Here is a 27748-nt window from a genome sequence, read left to right as displayed (position 1 = left end):
AGTCCAACTCCCACATCCATACATGACCACTGGAAAAACCATAGCCTTGACCAGATGGACCTTCGCTGGCAAAGTAATGTCTCTGCTTTTGAATATGCTATCTAGGTTGGTCATAACTTTTCTTCCAAGGAGTAAGCGTCTTTTAATTTCATGGCTGCAATCACCATCTACAGTGATTTTGGAGCCCCAAAAATAAAGTCTGACACTGTTTCCACTGTTTCCCCATCTATTTCCCATGAAATGACATGGTGGTTCTATTTTTTATTATTTGAGGAATCTCCATACTGTTTTTCCACAGTGGCTACACCACTCTTCATTCCCACCAGCAGTGCACAATGGTTCACTTTTCCCCACATTCTCACCAATGCTTGTTATTGCTTATCTTTTTGGTAATAGCCATTCTGTCAGTTGTGAGGTGATACTGTGTTTGTGTTTCCCTGAAGATTAGAGATACTGAGCACCTTTTCATGTATGTGTTGACCATCTGTGTGTCTTCTTTGGAAAAATGTCTGTTCATAACTTTTGCCCATGTTTTAATTGGATTTTTTGGGTTTTTTAATTGAAATTGTATGAGTTCTTCATATCTTTTGAAAATAACTCCTTAACATATGTATGATTCACAAATATTTTCTCCCATTCAGTCGGTTGCCTTTTTATTGGGTTGATGGTTTCCTTTGCTGTGTAGAAGCTTTTTAGTTTGATGTAATCCCACTTGTTTATTTTTACTTTTGTTACCTTTACTTTTTGTATCCAAATTTTTTTTTTTTTAAATCATTATTAAGACTGATGTGAAGGAGTTTGCTATTTGTTTTCTTCTGGGTATTCAAGTCTTTAATCCATTTTGAATTAATTTTTGTATATGATGATCCCGTTTCATTCTTTAACATGTGGTTGTCCAATTTTTCCAACATAATCTATTGAAAAGACTGCTCTTTCACTATTGTGTATTCTTGGCTCTTTTATCAGAAATTAATTGACCATGTATGCGTGGGTTTATTTTTGGACTCTATTCTGTTCCATTGTCTTTTTCTGTGCTACTGGCATGTTGTTTGATTATGATAGCCTTGTAATATAGTTTGAAATCAAGGAGCATGAATGATACCTCCAGCTTTGTTCTTTTTTCTCAAGATTGCTTTGGCTATTTGTATCGTTTTTGGTTCCATGTAAATTTTAGGATTTGTCTTATTTCTGTGAAAATTGCTGTTGGAATTTTGGTAACAGTGCAAAGGATCTGTAGATTGCTTTGGATAGTACAGACATTTTAACAATATTGATTTTTCCAGTCTTTAAGAATAGAATATATTTCCATTTATTTGTCTTCAGTTTTTTTCCACTAATGCCTTATTTTCTTATTGTAAATCATGAGATTATAGGACAGTTTTGTGGAGTTTTCAAGAATTCATTTCTGAACATAGTCTTCCCTCTAACATAGTCTTTCCATAGTTTTTTCAGGGCTGAGGAAGTTGATCTATTATTGTAATGCTTAGGAAAGTCTAAGCTATGTTTTCTGTTTCATTATTCTATACTTAATAACAAGCTAATTTAAATTTTTTCCTGGTTAATTTTCAGTTCATATTTAGAAGAGAGAATGGAAATTTTCAAAACTATTTACCTTCAATTTGATTTGTTTTGAGAAAATTGCAGTTTATTACTTTAATCCAAAAAAGAAAGATTATGCTTTTCACGTGATGAATAAGTATTATTATACTATGAATTCCAATTAATAGTTCTTTATGTACATCAAGATTAAGTATAAATTCTGCAGAGTTTTAAATTATTTGTTTCCCAGTTATTGTATCCATTATTGTAAAGTATATATGTATAGAATACTGTTTTATTTTCTAGCTATTTCTAGTTCATATGATTAAAGTGACATAAAAGTGATGATCATTTTCTCCACACTATAATTAGGATGAAAGTTCAAGATGTTGTCCTTTGCTTAATCAAATGTAACGTCTGAAGAAGTAATATTTTCTATTTCCTGATGTCATCAAAGCAAAGTAATAGAATTGAGGTAATTATTATTTTTGTTTTCATTTTAACTTCTTGAGTGAACTTTGGCTTTAAGCATTTACTTACCTAATTTGTGAGTTTTCCATGAGGTTCATTAAATAATAGGCACAGTATATCCAGATGTCATAATAAATCTTTGTGATGTTGATAGTCTGTGGTGAATGTTAACACTCTGAGAATGTGAGCTCTGTGCCAGTCAGTTCCTTCCTAATCAGGCATGCTCTCCTTTATTTCCCCTCGGTTTACTGAAACCATTTTCTCATCTTTTTCCCTGGCTAGTCTTTCACTTGGAAGTTGTCTATTTTTTAGATAATGGGATAAAAATTTATTCTTTAACCATTAAATTTTATCTTTTATTTATCTAAAAGTTGACATCACCCACAGTTTACAGCAGTCACTGGTAAAGTCAATTAGGATCTAAATTAAATTTCCTCATTGCCATTAGCCATTCTTGAATTTAGAAGACAGCATTCTTCTAAAGTAGTCTCAGTGCTTGGAAAAGAAAAAAAAATGAGATTATTTGCAAAATATCAGTAGTGTGGAGTTTGTATTTTGTCACTTCCTCTATTGATTGAAGGAAAACTTGGGAATTGAAATCCCAGCTTACTATACCTATTTTTTACTGGGTACAAACAAATTGGTGGTCCAACGATGGGAGAAGGTAAACTTAGAAGTAAAAGGAAGATGGATTGATAGATACAGATCTGGTTGAAACAGTGAATTACTAGTTAGTTTTCTATTTACCCTACCTAGTGCTGCTTTAATTTCAAAACTACTGCCTCTCTGAAAGTAGCAAGGCATAGTGAAATTCTCTCGTTTTTGTTTTTTGTTTTTTTTTAGGTATAGTGAAATTATAGGAGCCTTAACCACCTTTTTGTCCTTTATTTTTTAAAATAAATTATAACTGTTTCTGACATACAGGTTTTATACACACACACATACATAAACATATATATGCATGTATATGTTGGATCGGTCATAAAGTTCATTTGAGTTTTCCATGAAAAGTTACAGAAAAATCTGAGCCAGATAATCATGATGGTGTGATCACCAACCTAGAGCCAGACATCCTGGAATGTGAAGTCAAGTGGGCCTTAGGAAGCATCACTATGAACAAAGCTAGTGGAGGTGAGAGAATTCCAGTTGAGCTATTTCAAATCCTGAAAGATGATGCTGTGAAAGTGTTGCACTCAATATGCCAGCAAATATGGAAAACTCAGCAGTGGCCACAGAACTGGAAAAAGTCGGTTTTCATTCCAATCCCAAAGAAAGGCAATGCCAAAGAATGCTCAAACTACCGCACAATTGCACTCATCTCACACGCTAGTAAAGTAATGCTCAAAATTCTCCAAGCCAGGCTTCAACAGTACATAAACTGAGAATTCCCAGATCTTCAAGCTGGATTTAGAAAAGGTAGAGGAACCAGAGATCAAATTGCCAACATCCACTGGATCATCGAAAAAGCAAGAGAGTTCCAGAAAAACATCTATTTCTGCTTTATTGACTATGCCAAAGTCTTTGACTGTGTGGATCATAACAAACTCTGGAAAATTCTTAAAGAGATGGGAATACCAGATCACCTGATCTGCCTCTTGAGAAATCTGTTGCAGGTCATGAAACAACAGTTAGAACTGGACATAGAACAACAGACTGGTTCCAAATAGGAAAAGGAGTACGTCAAGGCTGTATATTGTCACCCTGCTTATTTAACTTCTATGCAGAGTACATCATGAGAAACGCTGGGCTGGAAGAAGCACAAGCTGGAATCAAGATTGCCAGGAGAAATATCAATAACCTCAGATATGCAGGTGACACCAACTTTATGGCAGAAAGTGAAGAACTAAAGAGCCTCTTGATGAAAGAGGAGAGTGAAAAAGTTTGCTCAAAACTCAACATTCAGAAAATTAAGATCACGGCATCTGGTCCTATCACTTCGTTGCAAATAGATGGGGAAACAGTGGAAAGAGTGACAGGCTTTATTTTTTTGGGCTCCAAAATCACTGTGGATGGTGACTGCAGCCATGAAATTAAAAAATATTTACTCCTTGGAAGAAAAGTTATGACCAACCTAGACAGCATATTAAAAATCAGAGACATTACTTTGCCAATAGAGGTCCATCTAGTAGTCAAGGCTATGGTTTTTCCAGTAGTCATGCATGGATGTTAAGAGTTGGACTATAAAGAAAGCTAAGCATTGAAGAATTGATGCTTTTGAACTGTGGTGTAGGAGAAGACTCTTGAGAGTCCCTTGGACAGCAAGGAGATCCAACCAATCCATCCTAAAGGAAATCAGTCCTGAATATTCATTGGAAGGATGGATGCTGAAACTGAAACTCTAATATTTTAGCTACCTGATGCAAAGAACTGACTTACTGGAAAAGACCCTGATGCTGGGAAATGCTGAAGGCAGGAGGAAAAGGGGACGGCAGAGGATGAGATGGTTGGATGGCATCACCAACTCAATGGGCATGAGTTTGAGTAAACTCTGGGAGTTGGTGATGGACAGGGAGGCCTGGCATGCTGTAATCCATGGGGTCTCAAAGAGTCAGACCCAACTGAATGACTGAAGTGAACTGAAAAATCTGAATAAACTTTTTGGCCAACCCAGTATGTCATATACATGTATATTATAAAGAATAACACATTGAACAACAATACATTTATCACTCATTTAATAAATGAAACACAAAACACCAGATCCCCCTCCCGGATTGAATCTCTGTTGTAAACTGTCATTATCCAGAACGTGGTGTTATTGTGTTTACACTCATACGTATTGACCTAAACAATATATTGTATTAGTTGAAGTATTTTAAAATTTTGCAGTGTCAAAAGTGCATGTATTTTTGCAGCTTGCTTTTGTCATTCATTATTTTTGTGAGATTTATTTATGGTAGTATGTACAGTGTGTGTTTATTTGCTGTCTTTACTGTTCAACTTTCTGTTGTATGAATATATCAAATTTGTTCATGTTTTTTATTGTTAATGGATATTTAGGTTACACATTGTTTTTACTCTGTTATGAATAATGCTGCTATGAATATTGTGCGTCTATTTGAGTTTCTCTAGAATATATAACTAAAAATGGAACTGTTAGATCTTGTGAATCTTCAGCATTACCAGATGTTGGCAAATTGTTTTACAAAGTTGCTGTGCAATTTAGAACCTCATATGAAAGTACAGAGTTCTCATTGTTCTACATGCTCACCATCACATGTAAAATTTTGCCAATCTTATTGACAATCTTCATTGCTATTTTAATTTGTATTTCCCTATTACTAGTGAAATTGAGCTTCCTTTTCCTTACATATATAACTTACAATAGCTAAATAGCTTATTATTTAGATTTCCTCTTCTGTGAATTGCTTGTGTATAATACACAGTATATACTGCTAAATATATTCTGGTATAATAATCAGTTTTATGCATTGCAGATAAAGTCTAACTTGGGTTTTTCATTGTTTTAATGGTGTCCTTGATGAGCAGAAGTTTAAAATTTTAATATATATTATTATTATTTTTTTTTAAATTGTTTAAGAAATCTCTACTCAAAGATTGCAAATAATATTCTCCTTTGTTTTCTTTAAACAGTTTTAAAGTTTTGCTTCTCAGATTTGGATTTGTTTTCTATAGAGTTTATTTTTAGATCTGGAGTAAGGAGGTGATATCTTTTAAAAACTATGTAGATGTCTAGCTAGCACCATTTATGACTAGTCCATCCTTTCTCCACTGATTTGTGGTGCTACCTCTGTCATGCAGTATCTAGTTTTCACTTGTGAAACTTATTTTGCTATTCTTCTCTGTGGTCCATTTTCTATCCTTGTCTTGATCTTCTGTCATTGTACTTATTCTGATAGGTCTTTATATGTGATAGAGTGAGTAAGTGAGTTTTCAAGGCAGAATAAAAGTAAAGGCAGATAAAGCTGTGCAGTGTAGTAGGACACAAAATTTGAAGTCAGAAGACATACATTCCAGAACTGTAGTCACTTATCAACATGGATGAGCCTGATCAGAAGTTTATTTTTATGTGGGCTTTTGATGACCATAAACCAAAATTTTGAAATGAATTTTTTTTTAAAGAAAACAAATCTAATACGATGTAGGTCTCATTAGTAAAGAATAGATTCCACTTGATCGGGAAAGAAGCCAAAGACTCTGCCTACCTGATTCAAAGCCAAAGTCTCAGAAACAATAATTGGACCTAGGCCACCACAATGATGATACATATGTCCTTGGTGTTTTCTTCTGTGAGGCTTTTTTCCCCACTTTAGCATGAATAATTTTTTCTATTTAAGTAAAAAGAATTTAAGCCCCAGGGTCTTTGGTAGATGATGGATCTAAATTGGGAAAATATTTTTCATATTGTGTTCAAATAAACTCACATTGCAAAATTCTGTTGATTGAAATTAGAGTGGTATTATTGGAGACTAGTTGTTGAAAAGATAGTAAAAGTAGGCTATTCATAGCTAGGCAGGCAGTTGTAGAAAAAGGACAATGACCAAGATATAGTGATAGTGGTGGAGGCTGATTGTCTGCCTTTTCTGCTGGGGATTCTCCATCAGTTCCCAGTAAAGAGACCAAAGAAATATATCAGATGAGGCTTTTCAACTGTTAAGATGGTATTTTTTAAATTTAACTTTATTTTATATTGGAGTAATGTTGATTTATAATATTGTGTTAATTTCAGGTGTACAGCAAGGCAATTCAGTTATGCATATACATATATCCATTCTTTTTTGTATTCTTTTCCCATATAGGTTATTACAGAATATTGAGTACAGTTCTCTATACAGTAGGTCTTTGTTGATTATCTGTTTTATATATAGTAATGTGTATATGTTAATCCCAAACCCAATTTATCCCTCCTTTTCACCTTTCCCCTTTAGTACCTGTAAGTTTATTTTCAAAGTCTATGAGTCTCTTTCTGTTTAGCTTGAGTTGCTTTCTCACTGTATTGTTATCATGGCAGGTACTGACTTGTCTTCCCTGGGGATTTGGTTTTAACCAGAACCTTGTAATACAAAATGTCCCATGTTACAACCCTCTGTCCTCCAATTCTCCTCTTTACTGTCTTGCCTAATTGAAGGTTTTGGTTGTTGCTGTTATTACTGATTTTGTTTTTAGCACTCCTTTAATTCAAGCATTTGTGATACATGGACAGTATTTCTAATTTATGAAAGATAATATGATGCAGTTTAAAAGTACTGTAGGAGTCATCAGATGTGGTTTCTCCCCCAAGTTCCCTTTTTCTCCTCTCCTCCTTTTCTGGGTAAATTTATTCAGTCCCATATTTTGGATTATATAGATCAACTTATCTTCTGAACTCTAGACATGTATCTATTTATATGACATTTCCAACTTAACATGTCTAAAATACAATTCTTAATTTTTCTTCTTAAACCCTGTTCCTGCATTTCATCCCCAATTCTTTCCATTCAGTAAATGGTATTGTCATGTGAGTAGTTGTTCATTTGCTAAGTCATGTCTGACTCTTTGCAACCCCATGGACTGCAGCTCACCAGGCTCCCCGTCCTCCACTATCTCATAGAGTTGCTCAACTTCATGTCCATTAAGTCAGTGATGCTATCTAATCATCTCATCCTCTGCCACCTGCTTCTCCTTTTCTCTTCAGTCTTTGTCAGCATCAGGGTCTTTTCCAGTGAGTTGGTTCTTCACATCAAGTGTCCAAAGTATTGGAGCTGCAGCTTCAGCATCAATCCTTTTCCAATGAATACTCAGGATTGGCTTCCTTTAGGATTGACTGGTTTGATGTCCTTGCAGTCCAGGGGACTCTCAAGAGTCTTCTTCAACACCACAATGAACTAAAGCATCAATTCTTCGGCACTCAGACTTCTGTATGGTCCAACTCTCACAGCTGTACATGAGTACTGGAAAGATCATATCTTTGACTGTATGGACCAGTCCAGCTATAATCACGTACCAGTTAGAGCTAAAGTGTAATAAGGGAATTTTTAAACAGAGTCTAAAAGACAAAATAAGCTAATTTGTAGAATAGAAATGCAAAATGATGACTAGAAATAAAAACATGGGCTACTAGAATCCATATCTGAAGTGGCTGGGGTGGCTAGGTATTCAGTTTCTATGGGTATACAGAAGTAAAAGTGTTACATGGGAGTCAGAGGACTAGAACTACTAGGCTTATCAGTTAAAAGTAGGAGTTAGAAAAGGGACTCTCCTGCTCCTAAAAGAAAGTTTACATAAAAGGTGCAACCAGCTCTTTCCTGAAGCTGCATTTAGCATAAAAATACTTAAAATATTTATCTAGAGATGTGAGAGGGCCAAACTTTAATGACTCAGTAGCTGAGTCTATGGTAGCTGATAATGTCTGGAGTGTGCAGTCATCAATATTAGACCTGGTTTTTAATTAGGGCCCTATACAGTAAAGTGAAGTCGCTCAGTGATATCCGACTCTGTGACCCCATGAACTGTAGCCTACCAGACTCTTCCGCCCATGGGATTTTCCAGGCAAGAGTACTGGAGTGGATTGCCATTTTCTTCTCCAGAGGATCTTCCCAACCCAGGGATCAAACCTGGGTCTACCGTCTGAGCCACCAGGGAAGTCCAGGGCTCCATGGGTAAAGACAAAAATGAATGAAACATGGTGGATAAATAGAGGGAGTGAGGAAGAGAGAACAAGAGAGAGAGAAAAACTCTGTTACTCAAGATCTGTAAACAGAAATTCCAAAGCACAATTAAAGAAAAAACTAAACCTAAAAAGTCATTCAATAAAATCAAGTCAGGAGATGGATTCACTCCCAAATGTAATAAAAGTAATAAATAGTAATAATTTTATAAAGACATTTTAAAAATAGGTATGTTTAGGATTCTTCAATAAATAATAAAAAGCACTTTAAAAGAATAAGAACTTATGATAAATTAGCAGAAATGAAATAAGAATAGACAAACATAAAAGCCAATTTGCCTAGAAATATAGGAATTAAGTCAATAGATGGAATGAATTCTAAAGTAGACATGATTAAAGAGAGAGCTAGTGAAGTGGAAAATTGTTCTAACTCTTTAGATCACCCAGAATGTATAATAGAGACATAAAATACTCAAAATTATCTAATTATGCCATTAAGATATATTAAAAATAGGTTGAGATGCTTCAGTATACATCTAATGGGAGTTCTAGAACAAGGGGCTGTAAGAATGACTAAGAAATGATAACTAAAGAACTACATCCTGAATTTTTCAGAACTGGAAACATGAAACCTCACATTAAAAGTATGCTCTGCATACTAAGCAGGACAAGTAAAAACCAATCACAATGAGAAACATTCTTTGCAACTATAAGCCTAGAGAAACTAGAGGCTAGAGACATTTAAAAGCTACCAGAGAGAAGAAATCTCCAAAAGATTATCAACAGCAACAATAGCAGCTAGAAGATAATGAACTAATATCTTTAAAATGCTGAATGATGATAACTTTATTCATCTAAAGCACCACTGAAGATTGAGGATAAGAGAAAGACATTTTGGGGCAAAGACCAAAATAATTTATCTCTAGCAGACCCTATCTGTAAGAATTTCTAAAGAGCATCCTTAGCAGAAAGAAAAGAGAACCCCAAGATAGGATGAGGGTGTACTTTTTGGTGAAGTCACTTAACAATGATAATAACAAGACCAATTATTTTTGTAAAGGTTATTCTGAGTCTCTGGAAAATAATAACAAGGAGTATTACGTAGCTCAAGTGTGCTAGGAGCATAGTCTTGTTCAGGAAGATGGAAGTACTGAATACTTTTAACTATAACTTTTTCTCATAAAGCCAAGTATAAGTATATATTGTAAATGTATGTATGTATGTATTGAGCACCTGCTATGTGCCAGACACTGATCTAGGCTCTGGGAATAAGACCACTGGGGGGAAGATCTCATTGAGTTTATACTTTGATAGGAGGAAAGTATGTATTGTGTAAAAACAGTAGTATTGCACAAACAGGCTTGAAAGAAATACATTCATAAATAGGAAAGGATACACTTGAAAAATGTGATGGTATGATGAAGAAAAAAACTGGTGTGGCAATATTAAAGTCAGATAAAATACTGTAAAATGAGCACTAAAGTATATTGGGTAGCTAGAGCATTTCTATAACACCTACCAAAGACTTAAAAGTGAAAAATGACAGGATTAGAAGGAAAACTGATGCCCACAGATTAGCATATCTCTGTTAAAACAGAAAAGTAGGGACTTACTTGGTGGTCCAGTGGTTAGGAATCGCCTTGCAGTGCAGGGAACGTGGGTTTGATCCTTGGTCAGGGATCAAACTCGATGGAGCCAAATAAATACATATCCTTAAAAACAAAAATGAATAGAAAACAGAAAATTGGTCAAGAAAACATATATAACTTGTTTTATTGCACTTCCCTTTATTGTGCTTTGCAGACCCTACAGTTCAGTCACTTCAGTCGCTCAGTCGTGTCTGACTCTCTGTGACCCCATGGACTGCAGCACGCCAGGCTTCCCTGTCCATCACCAACTCCCAGAGTTTACTCAAACTCATGTCATGAAGATCTTTTTTGTATAGTTCTGTGTATTATTGCCACCTCTTCTTAATATCTTCTGTTTCTGTTAGGTCCATACCATTTCTGTCCTTTTCTGTCCTTTATTGAGCCCATCTTTGCATGAAATCTTTCCTTATTATCTCTAATTTTCTTGAAGAGATCTATAGTCTTTTCTATAGTCTTTTCTATTCTGTTGTTTTCCTCTATTTCTTTGCACTGATCACTGAGGAAGGCTTTCTTATCTCTCCTTGCTATTCTTTGGAACTCTGCATTCAAATGGGTATATCTTTGCTTTTCTCCTTTGCTTTTCGCTTCTTTTTTTCACAGCTATTTATAAGGCCTCCCCAGACAACCATTTTGCTTTTTTGCATTTATTTTTCTTGGGGATGGTCTCGATCCCTGTCTCCTGAGTGTGACGAACCTCCGTCTATAGTTCATCAGGCACTCTATCATAGCTAATCCCTTGAATCTTCATCACTTCCACTGTATAATAGTGAGGGATTTGATTAGGTCATACCTGAATGGTCTAGTGGTTTTTCCCACTTTCTTCAATTTAAGTCTGAATTGGGCAATAAGGAGTTCATGATCTGAGCCACAGTCGGCTCCTGGTCTTGTTTTTGCTGACTGTATAGAGCTTCTCCATCTTTGGCTGCAAAGAATATAATCAATTTGATTTCGGCATTGACCATCTGGTGATGTCCATGTGTAGAGTCTTCTGTTGTGTCGTTGGACAAGGGTGTTTGCTATGACCAGTGCATTCTCTTGCAAAACTCTATTAGCCTTTGCCCTGTTTCATTCTGTACTCCAAGGCCAAATTTGCCTGTTACCCCAGGTGTTTCTTGACTTCCTACTTTTGCATTCCAGTCCCCTATAATGAAAAGGACATCTTTTTTGGGTGTGAGTTCTAGAAGGTCTTGTAGGTCTTCTAGAACCGTTCAACTTCAGCTTCTTCAGTATTACTGGTCAAGGCATAGACTTCGATTACTGTGATATTGAATGGTTTGCTTGGAAATGAATAGATCATTCTGTCGTTTTTGAGGCTGCATCCAGGTACTGCATTTCGGACTCTTGTTTTGTAGACACCACAGTTTTTACAAATGGAAGGTTTGTGGCAACCCTGTGTTGAGCAAATCTGTTGGAGCCTTTTTTTTCCAACAGCATTTGCTCACTTCATATCCCTGTGTCCCATTTTGGTAACACTTGCATAACAGGCGTATCTCTGAGATAGTACAGTTTTGGTTCCAGACCACTACAATAAAGTAGACATCACAATAAAGCAAGTCATACAAGTTTTGGGGGTGAGTTTACATATAAAAGTCTCTCCATGGGCTTTCCTATTCACTTAGACACAACGATATTGAAATCAGGCCAACTAACCTTACAGTGGCCACTAAGGGTTCAAGTGAAAGGAGTTGCATACGTCTCACTTTAAATCCAGAGAAGGCAATGGCAACCCACTCCAGTACTCTTGCTTGGAAAATCCCATGGACGGAGAAGCCTGGTGGGCTGCAGTCCATGGGGTCATGAAGAGTCGGGCACGACTGAGCGACTTCACTTTCACTTTTCACTTTCATGCATTGGAGAAGGAAATGGCAACCCACTCCAGTGTTCTTGCCTGGAGAATCCCAGGGACAGAGGAGCCTGGTAGGAGGCCATCTATGGGGTCACACAGAGTCGGACACGACTGAAGTGACTTAGCAGCACTTTAAATCAAAAGCTAGACATGATTAAGCTTAGTGAGAAAGTCATGTTGAAAGTTGAAACAGGCCAAAAGTTAGGCCTTTTTAGCCCAACAGCCAAGTTGTGAATCCAAAGGGAAGGTTTTTAAAGTAAATTGAAAATGATACTCTAGTGAATTCATGAATGATAAGAAAACAAAATAGCCTTATTGCTGATATGGAGAAGGTTTGGGGATCTGCATAGATCAGGCAGCCATGGCGTTGCCTTAAGCCCAAGCCTAATCTAAGACAAGGCCCTAACTCTAATTCTTTGAGGGCTGAGAGAGATGAGGAAGCTGCAGAAGAAAGGTTTGAAGCTAGCAGGGGTCGATTTCGTGAAGTTTAAGGAAAGACGTCATCTCTGTAGCATCAGAGTTCATGGCAGAACAGCAAATGCTGATGTAGAAGCTGCAGCAAGTTATCCAGAAGATCTAGCTAATATCATTCATGAAGGGGGCTGTTCTAAACAACAGATTTTCAGTGTAGACAGAACAGTCTTCTATTGGAAGAAGATGTCACCAGGACTTTCATAGCTAGAGAGGAGAGGTCACTGCCTGGCTTGAGAGCTTCACAGGGCAGGATGACTCTCTTGTTAGGGGCTAATGCAGCTGGTCTGGTGGTTCAGTGGTAAAGAATCTACCTGTCAATGCAGGAGATGTGGGTTCAATCCCTGAGTCAGGAAAATCCCCTGGAGAAGGAAATGGTAACCCACTCCAATATTCTTGGCTGGGAAATTCCATGGACAGACGAGCCTGGTGGGCTACAGTCCATGGGGTTTCAAAAGAGTAGGATATGACGTGGCAACTGAACAGTAACAAAATGCTCGTTTGTCATTCTGATTTATGCTACATCTCCTCCTCCTGTGCTCTGTAAATGGAACAGCAAAGTTATGGGTGACAGCACATGTGTTTACAACATGGTTTGCTAAGTATTTGAAGCCCACTGTTGAGACCTACTGCTCAGAAAAAAGAGAGTCCTTTGAACATATTACTGCTTATTGACAATGCATCTGGTCACCCAAGCACTCTGATGGAGATGTACAAGATTAATGTTTAATGCCTACCTTCTCAACATCCATTCTGCAGCCCACAGATCAAGGAGTAATTTGAACTTTCAAGGCTTTATTATTTAAGAAATATATTTTGGGGGTGGCACACCTCACAGCTTGCAGGATCTTAGTTTCCTGACCAGGGATTGAAACTGGGCCACCACAGTGAAAAAGTGCCAAATTCTAACCACTGGACTGCCAGAGAAGACCCATAAGAAACATGTTTTTAGGCTATAACTACCATAGTGATTCCTCTGATGGATTTGGGTGGTTAAATGAAAACCTTGAAAGGATTCACCATTCTAGAGGCCATTGAAAACATTCATGATTCAAGGGAAGAGGTCAAAATATAAATATTAGGAGTTTGAAAGAAGTTGATTCCAACCCTCATGGTGCCTTGAAGGGCTTTAAGACTTTGGTGGAGGAAATAACACCCAGTGTGGTAGAAAAATAGCAAGAGAACTAGGATTAGAAGTGGAACCTGGAGATATGACTAAATTGCTTCAATCCCATGATAAAAGGTTAATGGATGAAGAGTTGCTTCTTATGGGTGAGCATTAAGAAAATGATTTCTTGACATGGAATCTATTCCTGGTGAAGATGCTGTGAGGATTGATGAAATGACAACAGAGGATTTAGAATATTACATAAACTTAGTTGATAAGGCAGAAGCAGGGTTTGAGAGGATTTGAAAGACTTTCTACTTTGGGTAAAATGTTACCAAACTAATTCATGCTACAGAGAAATTTTTCATGAAATGAGTCAATGGATGTGGCAAACTTCATTATAATCTTATTTTAAGAAATTGCCACAGTCATCCTATTCTACAGAAACCACCCCAATCAGTCAGCAGCCTTCAACATTGAGGCAAGACCCTCCAGAACAAAAAGAGTATGACTCACTTGAAGGCTCAAGTGATGGTTAGCATTTTTTAGCAATAAAATATTTTTTTAATTTAGATATGAACATTGTTATTTAGACTCTTATGAGTAGATACTACATTCTACATTATAATATACATTTTATATGTACTGGGAAACAAAATAATCCCCATTACTCACATTATTGTGGTATTGTGGTGGTATGGAACCAGACTACAATATCTTTGAGAATGCCTTTGTAGAAGATTTGAACAACACAACTAATAAAGTTGGTCTAATACATATAGAAAATTTTGTACCTAACAAATAGAGAGTGCGTGTTATTTCTGACCACAGAAGGAGTACTTTAAAAAATGGACTATGTCCTCAATCACAAAAGAAGTTTCCAAAATATAAGGTAACCAGAATCAAATAGACTACATTCTGTGACTATAATAATTTAATTTGAAATCAACAATAAAAAGAAATATTTTAAAAAACTCACCTGAATAGAACCTTAAAAATGTACTTATAAATAACTCATAGGTTAAAGAGGAAGCTTGAAAACAGCCAGCAAAGCAGACATGAAAGGAGGAGCTTATTAAAAGAACAGAAACTAATAAAATTGGGGAAATGATTAACACTTTCCTAATGGTATATTGTGATAACCAATGAAGGATGAGCAAAATTGGCCAAGAAGAATATAGGTATTATTTGCACCTCTATTCCTATTCATGGTTTATTTTCTATATTAGTAATCTTTTTCTTTAGACAATATCTAATATGGGCTAGCAAGAAAATTATAGAACTCAGGCTATAGAACACATAGTCATTGTCAAATTTTCAGCAGTATATCTTTTCCATATAATGAGAAAATTATAGGACTGTGTAAGTGCAAACATCAGACTTGTATAATTATTTTACTATTTATTTAAAAGATTTTATAGTGATCTTTAAGAGAAATTTCTATTTATATATTTAAGATATTCTTCCTTCACTTCTTGTAGGTTACTCAAATGAGTCGTCCAGATCTGATTCTCTTTCTGATTAATACCTGATGGCTTTCATAGTGGTATCCCTTCCATTTTTTGGGTTGGAAGCAAAAAGACTTGCTTTGAATGGGCCAGTTTTTTTTTTTTCATGGTCGTAGGAAAAAAGAGTAAGTTGAAGTAAATTATCATGGTGTTCACAGGCTTCACATTTACATAATTTTGTATGTGTGTGTTTCCTATGTTGAAACAATTTGGATTTGGAGGAAGTATTCCAACAAGATTATAACCTCAGCTGCCACCAGGTATGATTAAATCTTAAACCTAAAAACTTACTCAGAAAAGATAGCCAAGTAGAACCAGGCTTAAGGCTTGTTCCTTACTAATTCAGAATATTTGAGGGAAAGCCAATTTTTAAAAAAAAAACTCCAAATTATAATCTTCTTAAAAACAAATTAATGCTTTTATATATATATTCTTATTTGATCTTTTTGACATTTCTGTGATGACTAGTATTATCATCTCTGTGTTAAAGATATGAAAACTGATGCACAGAGAGGCTTGGTGCCTTGGCTAAAGTCACACAGTATTAGACTTCCATTTCCAATTGTCCATTGTTCTTCCAGGTTACACCATAAATTATTTAAAGGGATAGCATGTTATTTTATTCTAAGTCATACACATTAAAGCCAATGGGATCTTCCCGACCCAGGAATCGAACCCTGGTCTCCCACATTGTGGGCAGACACTTTACCGTCTAAGCCACCAGGAGGGAGAAGAGGGCTGGAAATGCAAGTCCGAACCCTCCCAGTCTACAGTATTAGACTTCCATTTCCAATTGTCCATTGTTCTTCCAAGTTACACCATAAATTATTTAAAGGGATAGCATGTTATTTTATTCTAAGTCATACACATTAAAACCAAAATAGTAAAATGGTATTAGCAGATAAAATGAAATTTGTTAAAGATGTTATTTTAATTCATAGTTGGCCAAATTGCATATTAGAGAGTCATGGTAAAATATAAGATTTAGCCATATTTGAGGAATCTTTCATTTTTTGACTGCTTAATTAATAGAACAAAATAAGATCCTGCAGTATTCACAAAGAAACAGATGACTTCAAACATTTTACTAAGTATAAAGCTAATATTTATACTGTCCTTGAATTGTCACAAATTCTAAGTTAGTGGAATCCATATTCTTATGATTTTATTTAACCTAAGTCACATGGAAAATAAATTTTGGGAAAATGCATTTCTATAAAAGTCTTAAGATTATATGTAAAATGTTATTGTGTTTTGTATGGGTTAATGTACTTTTAAAATAGATCTTAAATTACCACATTATCAGAATCTTGTTTTCTCAATTATCACTAATTAGCAGTTTCTGTTGCACAGATTAGATTGAAATCTATAAGAATCACAATTTTAAAACATACGTTCCTTATTACCATATCTGAGACTATTGCTAATGATATCAGACAGTTGCATTTCTCCTTTAAATGCAATTTCATTGGGCAGAGAAGGAAAGAAGGGGAAAGGTTAATTCAACAATGACAAAAATGTCTTTTCTGGAATTCATCCTTTGAGAAAGACATTAATGAGTGGTTACTATGTGCCATCAACTATTCGATGATGCCACAGGTTCAATAGGAAACAAGCCAAATCCTTGATTTCTGTGGAACAGCCTTACTTGGGATATTTATCTGTGTATTCTTTGAAATTTTTAAATGTATTTTAATCATGCTAAAACATAATTCTATGGAGGGGGTTTAAATTAGCATTCCTGGTCACCTCTGGGCCACACACAAGCCATTCTGTCACACAGCAATTCTGTTGTGTTAGAAACTCCAGATGGGGCTAAACTAAACCAACACTGCCCTTTTGGGGACTCATCCCAGGTATTTGGGGGATCCTGACTGGGCCAGAATCCTTTTGAAACTGGTTAGACCTCCCCCAAACCCCTTCCATTTGGTTTTCTGGAACCATGGACCACCCACTTCCCTGACTCAACAAAGTCATTGTGACCTTCCCAGCTGGGACTGTGCTCTGGGCTAGAGTCACTCCTCCAGAGTGTGAGCAGCCTACAGTCATTTCTAGCATTTGTCTGGTTGAGCCTTTGAGAAATGACTAGAGAGTAACCATAATAATGGTTTCCAATCAATTGAGCCCACTTAATACTCCAAGCACTGTTGTAAGCACTAAATCATTTAATCCTCTAGACAACCTTGTGAGGAAGATTGTCGTTTTACAGATCAGAACACAGAACCAAGGTTCAATAGCTAGTGAGTGGTAGAACTGAGATTCAAACCCAAGCAGTCTGATTCTAGCCTCTAGTCTTTACTGTTAACCCCTCTATTACACTGTGTTGTTGAAAGACTGGCTTCTAAAATTATGATGGTCAAAACAGTGAAGCCACGTTTAAAATTGTTTATGCTAATAATTCTGACACTGGTTGAAATATTTTTAGAAATCTTGTTTTGGAGTTATCTGGGTCACATCACTTAATTTTTCTGGACCCCTGTTTTCTTATTTGTAAAATGAGGAGACAAACCTTCACTATTCGAAGGTAGATTAAATTTTTGGAATGACCAGAAGATAGTTTGAACCAATTTTTAAAAATAAGTTTAGAAAATAAATTCAGCAGTCCAGAGCAACTTTGGATGTATGTACATGTGCACAGGGCCATTGATGACAGAAGAATAAATGTTGTATAACTATGTTTGAGTTGTTGTTTCTTTTATCTAGTTTTTGATACTTTCAGGATATATGTAAACATTATGTTTTATCCTTACTTTATGATTCACTTTGAAACATTTAAAGTTAAGTTTGATCCCCAACTGTTGTTTTGCTGTATGACTTTTGAAAAGTTCTTTAATCCCTTGTGACCTCAGTTTCTTCATCTATAAAATGGGGATCACAGTATTTACTCTTGATGGATATCTACCCCATAGAAGTGTCTATTTAGGAGTTAATCTCCATAATAAAAACATTATTAAGAAAGATTAACAGAGAATATATGTAAAACACTTGTCATTATGCAAGTACTCAACAAATACTAGTCTTTGAGTTCTTCTACCCCAGCACTAAAAATAACAATGGCGATAACAGCAGTGATTCTTTTCTAATTTGAAAACTTAGAATATATGTACTTTGTCAATTTATGATCTAATCTTCACATGTCGGAACTTTTTTTTTTTTAATAATATTGTCTAATTTTAACTTTATGATTCTTATAGTCACTTATTTACCCAAACTGATACACTGACCTTTGCATCTATTTAATTGGCTCTTTAATTACCATTTTGTTCATCAACATACACACCTATCTGCTTTTAGCCTCTTCATAGCAGTTAAAAACTTTAGCTCTGGACATAATTCATCCCCTTAATTCTTTTTTTCCTAAGCCTTTATTATGTCTGGGACTTCATTGTATGTTTGCTTAATTTTTCGTATGTTTTGTTCTAGTTGTGGTCATGTTTATTCAAGCACTAGACAACAGCTTCTGTCATAAAATCAACTTGTAACCTAAAAACAACTGCTCTTACAAATTAAAAAATGAGTCTATGCCATGATGAGACCTCCACTACTTCTATAAACCATGCAAGAAAATAATATTTTTACTTTATAGTAGTACCTTTGCAATATTTCAGTGTCCTCAAGAATGATAAATTTCTTTAGCCGAAAGGGGCTTTTTAAAAATGATGACATTGTATGCCTTCATTTTATAGATGAGGAAAATTAAGAAAAGGGGATAGTGACTTGCCTAAGATCACATATTTATTGATAGAGTTGAAACTAAAATCCTGAGTTCTTTATTCTAATATGAACCTCTTTCCATCATACCAGTTTAGGGGACAGATTGACACAGATTTCTGTTTTAGTCTCTCTTCTGTCAATAGCGTTACCTTATATCTGTCCTAAAGACATTGTTTGGAGAGCTTTTTATTTTTGAAGAATAACATGTCTGTCAAAGTATTGTTTTTAGTCTGTAGGGTTGTTATCTTACACTTAGTATTTTGTTATCTAGGATAGTGAATGAGAGCCGACAGGTACTCCAGGAACCTGATTTTGCTCAGCCCCTCCTGAGGGATCCAAATACTCCTATCATAAGGAAATCAAGAGGAACTTCCACTCAAGGGACATCCACACATGCTTCTTCAACTCAGCTGGCCATGGTGGATGACCAGAGAGGCAAAGCAGGGAGTGTCCACAGCAAAGTGAGCAGCTACCACGGCAGCCTCCACAGGTCCCATGATGGCAGGTGAGTTTTATTGGCGGCTTAGTGTATATCATGTCCGGAGTTAGAGTCATCCGGCGTCTGAAGGAAGAGCAGCCAATTCTGAAACAGAAGTTGATCATTATTAACCTTTCTGAACTTTGCTAGGTTCAGTTGTCCCAGATTATGGTCAGACTTAATGCTAACCAGAGGAGGTTAGACGCGATACAGCGAGCAATGTGGAGTCATTGCTCATCAGAGAGAAGGCAGAGTAAAAGTGGTTATTTTAGTAAGATTAACTTAGCAAACAATTATTGAATACCTACTATGTCAGACATTGTTTGAGTCTGTAGGAATACAAAACTGATTTAGGCATGATCTTTGTTCTTAATAAGCTCAAGAAAAATAGGGTAGTCATTATTTGTGTTGTAGTTGAAAGCATGGGATCTATAATAATAAGCCTCAGTTTCCTCATCTGTAAAATGGAAATCATAATAATATCTGTCCCTTAGCAATGTTGTAAAAAATAAATGAGATAATATACCTAATTGCTCAGAACAGCGCCCATCTCAGTAAGTGCCTGTTACCAACTTTTATTATCAATATGATAAGGTAATAATTAAAGTAAAATGCAAATATAATGGTATAGTCCAGAGGTTGTCAAATTTTTCTATAAAGAGAAACATAACTAATATAATAAATATTGTATTATAAATGAAATAACATAATAAATAACTTTAGGCTTTGTGGGTCACATGGTCTTTGTTGCCACCATTCACTTCGGCTGTTAATACCATGAAAGCAGCCATAGACAGTATGCAGTCAAAGTAGGAGTGGCTGTGTTCCAGTAAAATTGTTCACAAAAATAGGAAGGGGCCCGAGTTGACCAGCAGGCCACAGTTGGTCAACCCCTGTTTGGTAGCATGGACAAGGGGGTGATTAAATCTGGTGGGAGGAGGTGGGAGAAAGCTTCACAGAGAATGTCTGAGAGTGGGCAGGATGTGCTTTCTTGTTATATTGGATGGTAGAGACACTAGAATTAGAAACCTCTTAGGAGCTCTGTAGTAATTCAGTTAAGAGATGATGGAGGTTTATGAAAGAACAGTGACAGTGCCAAGAGAGTAATAGCTGATCTGAAAGATATTTAAAAAGAGGAAATGAAATGATAGGAGTTGGTGATGGATTAAAAGCAATTGGAGAAAAGAAATGTGCCAGAAGAAATTTTTTAAAGATTTCTAAGCTTGGGAAACTGAAAGAATGAAAATTATGATCCCTGAAATTCTCTGTTCTGTGTTTCCGTGGCTGTCCTTTATTCTTCCAGGCTCATTCCAGCCTTTCTTTCAGTCTTCCCTGTCCTTGTCATGTAGGATATGATTCCTGGACGTACTCTCTTTTTAGACCTTCTTGTTTGTCCTCTCAACTTGCTTTCTTTTGCCTTCTAACTTGCTCAGCTACTCTAGGTTTTGAAAAGGAGCAGCCTTTGACATGCTTTCTATCTTGTATCCATTTCTTTTTATTTTCCTTGCCAGATTTTTGAAATATTTTGAATATTTCCTTTCTACCAATTCCATCCTTCATTCTTTGTATTTCTGGTCTTTTTCACCTTCTTACACCACTTCTAACATAACCAACGACCTGTTTTTAAACCATCAAAGATCCTTTCTCTTTCCTGCCTTTTCCTTTCATTCAGCACTCCTAAGTGAAAAGCATTCTTCTAGGTGCTAGGAACACAGAGATGGAAGACAAAAGAGTAGTAGGTATGGTAAAATCATACACAATGTGCTTTGGGATTCCAGAGAAGAAAGCCTTTTAAGTCACAGTGGAAAGTCTCGTTCACAAACAAGGTGATACTTTAATTTGACTAGGGTACAGAGGAGGCAGTTGGAAATCTCAAACAAGGAAACAGCATGTGCAGAGTCAAGGAGGACAAAAAGGCATTTAGGTAGCAGGGCCACCATAGGAGATGAAACATGCTGAGGAGTTCGGGGTTTTTTTCCCCTAGAGCAATGAGAAACTATTAGAAGACTTTGAGCATTGGGGTGATAAAATCAGATTTGTGTTTTAGGAAGATCATTTGACAACAGTATAGGAGAGGAGGTTGTAAGTAAGCCCAGTTGGGAAGTTTCTAGAGGAAAATTAGAGCTCTTAACTTAAAACACTCATATAGAGAGAGGAAACCAGAGACTCTTTCAGAATACCTGCCTCTATGAACTGCTAGCTCCAGTTGCTGCGAGTGGTAAAGAACCCACCTGCCAATGCAGGAGATGTAAGAGACATTAGTTCAATCCCTGGGTTGAGAAGATTCCCTGGAGGAGGAAATGGCAATCCTTTCTTGCCTGGAGAATCCCATGGACAGAGGAGCCTGCCATGGGGTCACAAAGAATTGGACATGACTGACGTGACAGCATAGCATGGCTCCATGAACTGACTTTCAGCGGTATTTGATATTTGACATTATTCAGTTCAGTTCAGTCCAGTCGCTCAGTCATATCTGACTCTTTGTGACCCCATGAATTGCAGCACGCCTGGCCTCCCTGTCCATCACCAACTCCCGGAGTTCACTCAAACTCATGTCCATCGAGTCAGTGATGCCATCCAGCCATCTCATCCTCTGTCGTCCCCTTTTCCTCCTGCCCCCAATCCCTCCCAGCATCAGAGTCTTTTCCAATGAGTCAACTCTTTGCATGAGGTGGCCAAAGTACTGGAGTTTCAGCTTCAGCATCATTTCTTCCAAAGGAATCCCAGGGCTGATCTCCTTTAGAATGGACTGGTTGGATTTTGAAGTCCAAGGGACTCTCAAGAGTCTTCTCCAACACCACAGTTCAAAAGCATCAATTCTTGGGCACTCAGCTTTCTTCACAGTCCAACTCTCATATCCGTACATGACCACTGGAAAAACCATAGCCTTGACTAGATGGACCTTTGTTGGCAAAGTAATGTCTCTGCTTTTGAATATGCTATTTAGGTCGGTCATAACTTTTCTTCCAAGGAGTAAGCGTCTTTTAATTTCATGGCTGCAGTCACCATCTGCAGTGATTTTGGAGCCCCCAAAAATAAAGTCTGACACTGTTTCCACTGTTTCCCCATCTGTATCCTGTGAAGTGATGGGACCAGATGCCATGATCTTCATTTTCTGAATGTCGAGCTTTAAGCCAACTTTTTCACTCCTCTTTCACTTTCATCAAAAGTCTTTTTAGTTCCTCTTCACTTTCTGCCACAAGGGTGGTGTCATCTGCATATCTGAGGTTATTGATATTTCTCCCAGCAATCTTGATTCCAGCTTGTGCTTCTTCCAGTCCAGCGTTTCTCATGTGACAATATACAGCCTTGACGTACTCCTTTTCCTATTTAGAACCAGTCTGTTGTTCCATGTCCAGTTCTAACTGTTGCTTCCTGATCTGCATATAGGTTTCTCAAGAGGCAGGTCAGGTGGTCTGGTATTCCCATCTCTTTCAGAATTTTCCACAGTTTATTGTAATCCACACAGTCAAAGGCTTTGGCATAATCAATAAAGCAGAAATAGATGTTTTTCTAGAACTCTCTTGCTTTTTCGATGATCCAGCAGATGTTGGCAATTTGATCTTAAAACCATCTTGAACATCTGGAAGTTCATGGTTCACGTATTGCTGAAGCCTGGCTTGGAGAATTTTGAGCATTACCTTACTAGTGTGTGAGATGAGTGCAATTTGACACTTAAAAGCTGTTAAATTGTCTTACTTTTATTTGAAAGAGCTGTGGAAGCTGTTTCTTTTCATTTAAACTTTTTAAGAAAATGCCAACTTTGCTGATATTTTAATCTGATAGTGAATTGTGATTATCTGTATAAGTATATATGTCTACAGTTTATCATAGTTAATAGTTATTTCACTTTCTGTAATATATGATACCTGAAGCTCACATTTATTTAATGTGAGTGGGTTTTTTTTTTTTTTGAGCCCCTTTTTTGGTTTGTCTTTTATTTTCTTAGTATTGTATATTATTGTATATGTTATCATGGTCATCTCAGTAGAAAGCTCTTGAGTAGATGGTTTTTTGTTTTTAATCAGCCCAAGGAGATTCATATTATGTGGCCATAGCTAGGTAATATTATTCTGAGTTATGTGAAGTTGTTGGTTTTGTTGATCAAATGTTAGCAGTTTCATAATACATATTCAAGAAACAACCAAACAAAAGATCTTTTAGAAGAGATATTTCAACTTCCCAATTCAACTCTTTTAACTGACCTACCAGAGGCTTTATGAAGATTCAAACTACAGAGGCCTATCAAGAAAATTCTGCTTTGTTTTGCCGTTAAATTGCCCAGTTTTCAAAGGTATTTAATCAAAATGACTTCAGTAATTGAAGCAAATATCTTTTGGAAATGCTTAAGGTATGTAAGTTTTTCATTAAATCTGTGTATACTTTTTCAGCTTTCATTCTCTGAGACATTGTCATATATCAAAGGATTATCTGTAAATATCATTTGAAGGCAAAATAACTACCCCCCGCCAATATGTAATACGGACTCAATTTTGCCAGCTATAGAATTTTGTCTTTTTAGTATGCTTTCTAAAATAATAATATCATGTTTATATAGCCAACAAATTTGCCTAAACATGCTGTTTTAAAGATTTTCTTTATACCTGTGTTTCAAGTTATAAGAATTAAAACGTATGAATATAAAAAAGGATATAAAAATTAGAAGCTCCTACATAGGAAATCCCCAATTTTAAATAGAACTGTGTTTTGAAAGGTTGCGAATTGGCTTGTTCCAAAGTCAGACTATATCTCCTCATATATATAATATTATGAATAATAAGGGTAGCAGATAGCCAACAAGAGCTGACCTAATGCTTTCCAACATTAACCTAGGGGTCTTGGTTTGGAATAAAGTGTTCGTGACTATAGCCCTTTCATCTGTTTTTAAAAAACAAATACATTGTTGTTAGCACAGATTACTATCAATTAGTAGAATAAATATTTAGCTTTAAAACAAAAGTGGAAATAGTTCAATCAGTGTTGGTGAAACTATTTTGAGACAAGAGATTTCATTTAGGTGACTTAAGTTGGGAATCTGCTCCTCTTTTGAAGAGCCCATGTAATGACTGAAAGTGCTATTTGTTTTCAGTGACCTTGAGGAAGGGAGCCAGTCGTTTCTTCTTAAGGGTCATAAGAAGTAGGGGCCTTGCTGATTTCATGCTTTTCAGTTCAAAACTGTGTCCGGAACATCTTAGATATCCTTCACCCACATTGTTCAAAGGCTGTCTATTTCAGGCTCCGTCTACCCTACCTTCAGCTGAGCCTGTCTTCCAGCTCTGCTGCCTCATACTAAATTTACAGGTGGGCATTCTCCATTCTTGTTTTTTTTTTTTTTAAAGTCTTTACTCATTTTACTGTTATGACAAATGACCACCACCTTCTTCTTTTTTCAAGAAATATAAAGGTGGAAGAGATATTCCTTTTTCATTATTTTAAAAAGCTAAAAAGAATACATTTGAATCAGTTCTAATGAGGTGGATGAAACTGGAGCCTATTATACAGAGTGAAGTAAGCCAGAAAGAAAAATACCAATACAGTATACTAATTTAGAAAGTATGGTAACAATAACCCTGTGTACGAGAAAGCAAAAGAGACACTGATGTGTAGATCAGTCTTATGGACTCTGTGGGAGAGGGAGAGGGTGGGGAGATTTGGGAGAATGGCATTGAAACATGTATAATATCATGTATGAAACGAGTCGCCAGTCCAGGTTCGATGCACGATACTGGATGCTTGGGGCTGGTGCACTGGGATGACCCAGAGGGAGGGTATGGGGAGGGAGGAGGGAGGAGGGTTCAGGATGGGGAATACAGGTATACCTGTGGTGGATTCATTTTGATATTTGGCAAAACTAATATAATATTGTAAAGTTTAAAAATAAAATTAAAAAAAAAAGACTAAAAAAAAAAAACCTAAAAAATAAAAAGCTATTGTTTTTGAACTGCTAGCACTTAGAAGTTTAGTTTGTAGACCCTAATCTGAATTATGTTGATGGAGGTGATCCTAAAATTGATCTAAAGTTGGAATATAGATATATCATTCTGTATCATATCTCTGGAATATAGCTACATCGTTCTGAATGCTATCCTATCTCTATTCATTATTATATCTCCATGCATATCACTACCAGGTACATAACAGGAGAAAAAGATGAATGCATTAAAGTTCCTATATCAATTTCCCCAATAGGAAGCCTACCCATATAAGCAAATCAGTTGTTTTTTTTTTTTTTTTTTCCCGTACACAGGACAGCCGATTAAGACTTAAACTGGTACTAGAGTGTTTTTTGCCTAGATCATGCATTCTTTAGTTGGAAGGGACCTTAGAAATCATAAGGTTCAACTTCGAACCCAGTACCAATATCCTCCAAAACCATCTTTTATAAGCCTCTGCTTGAATGATTTCAGTAACAGTAAGCTTACTACTCTAAGGCCTTCCATTCCATTTTGAAGTCAGCTGACAACCAAAATGAGCAAAGTGAGCAAGGAAATTAACACTCCTCTAAAGTCTTCATAAAAGGCTACCCACTCCAGTATTCTGGCCTAGAGAATCCCATGGGTTATATAGTCCTTGGAGTCACAAAGAGTTGGACACTACTGAGTGACTTTCACTTTTAAAGTCTTCATAAAAGAGCTGCTGACATCTTCATTTCAGCCCCATGAGACCCATGTCAGACTTCTAACTTACAGAAGGTGATAAGTTGCTTAAGTGTTGCTTAAGCCCATAAATTGAGGGTAATTTATTAGAGCAGCAGTAGAAAACTAAAATATTCAGCCTCCCACTTGCACATCTGCAAAGCGTGGGCAATGAACAAGCAAGGAATGGAAAATGGCCCAAGGAATCCATTAAAGATCAGAAACATTGCACAGAACTGACCTGTTGCCATGAAACAGACTGTTGAGGTGGCTTGGAGAAGTTGGAGGTACTGAGATTAATAAGAGCGCGATCAGTCTCCGGTGCCCTTCTTCCAATATTATCCTTCAGTTTTTTTCACCATTATTGTCCAGTTTTCTTTTTATTCCCACTTCTCCTTTATCTTCTCCTCCATTGTACTTTCCTCCTTTGTTAAACAATGCTCTTTATTTTTATCTGCTAATCAAGTGTATGTTTTTATCAACCTTACACTTCCACTAGCATACCCACCCAGTTTGTTGGAAGGAGATAAGGAGCAGAATATGAGAGGAGCATTGGGAGAAGGTTGAGATTTTCCAGCGTGCCAAGAATTAAAAAGGTAACGAATGTAGCTTTACCACCTGGTCTCTGAGTACTCCAGTGCAGCACACAAATTCACAAATGAGGGTTATATACAAATCCATTTATTAGAAAGAAAATAAAAACTAAGCAGGCCCTCAAAAGTATTTTGAAAATAATAAAAGGTTTTTACTAAGGTACCGATTAGTGATTGTCTCCTGTTTTGCTGCTGAAAAATTTTGTTGAGCCCTTTTCACTATCTCTAAGCTCAAAACTAAGGCCTTAAGGAGCTAAGGGAAGGTTTTCATCAAGTAACATTAGATGAGCTACTGAACAATAATAAATACAATAGAAGCATCTAAACACTTAAGTGAATTAGTGAAGCATGTACATTTTTATTTTAAGAATTGTTTGGCACCAGATTTTTTAGGAAAGTGTTTGCTGAGTATGATGACTAAGATCCATACACTAATGTCTATGTACAAGCTTTTGATTTCCCACATGTCCTGCTGGCTACAAGGGCAGAATGGACATTGTTCTCTGGCAACAGATTGGGCTTTGGTGGAGCCAATTTAGGGGCACTATTGGTAATAATCCCAAGGACACAGGTATTACCTCAGTCATCAATTTAATAGATTCCAAATGAACCCTTAGCACAAAGACAAGGAGAGAAGTCTCTTTCATTTCCAATGTGATGATAAGCATTTCTGAAAATTCCAAAAATTATGTGGGCCACATGACTGTCAGAAATTGGCTTGTTTCTAGAGCCATTGCTGCAGATCTAAAATTGATGAGCAAATACAGAGGAGAAAAAAGTCATTTAACCTGAAAGTCCTTTTCTTCCTCTCTTCTGTCCTAATCATTGTTAGGAGTTCTTTTGCAGAAGCATGACATATTTAATTAGAGACTTGTTTTTGCTGTCACAGTTTTAGTTGTTTTTCCAGAACCAAAGGTTATGTTCATATTGTTTTTCTTGTCTGTTGATGAAAGTAATTTTAGAAAATGATTTTTTAAGTCTCTGACTGTTCTGCATTCATTCATTCATTTATTCACTACCTTATCAGGTAGTGAAGAAGAGCCTAGAATTCTAATTTGAAGAAGAAAATGTCATGATTTATACTCCTGAAAAGTTCACACTCTAGTAAGGAGATAAGCTTGTAGACACC

At 36.4% G+C, this 27748-nt stretch overlaps 1 protein-coding gene across 6 annotated transcripts in view; it reads left to right on the top strand.

Moving 5' to 3' along the window:
• LOC133247108 (uncharacterized) overlaps positions 1-27748 on the top strand; it is a 114460-nt gene that overhangs the window by 49099 nt on the left and 37613 nt on the right. For 3 of the 6 annotated variants that reach the window (XR_009736253.1, XR_009736254.1, XR_009736252.1), the window contains exons 3-4: positions 1912-2014; positions 19185-19418. Coding sequence is in view for 3 of the 6 variants with exons in the window: in XM_061415507.1 (XP_061271491.1) it covers positions 19185-19418 (234 nt within the window). In the remaining 3 variants the exon portion in view is untranslated. The remainder of the gene's footprint in view (positions 1-1911; positions 2015-19184; positions 19419-27748) is intronic. The other 3 variants (XM_061415507.1, XM_061415506.1, XM_061415508.1) reach the window with 1 other exon arrangement.

Source organism: Bos javanicus, chromosome 5, assembly GCF_032452875.1.
Source record: "Bos javanicus breed banteng chromosome 5, ARS-OSU_banteng_1.0, whole genome shotgun sequence".
NCBI classification, from domain to species: domain Eukaryota; kingdom Metazoa; phylum Chordata; class Mammalia; order Artiodactyla; family Bovidae; genus Bos; species Bos javanicus.
This window is presented reverse-complemented; position numbering and strand designations above follow the sequence as displayed.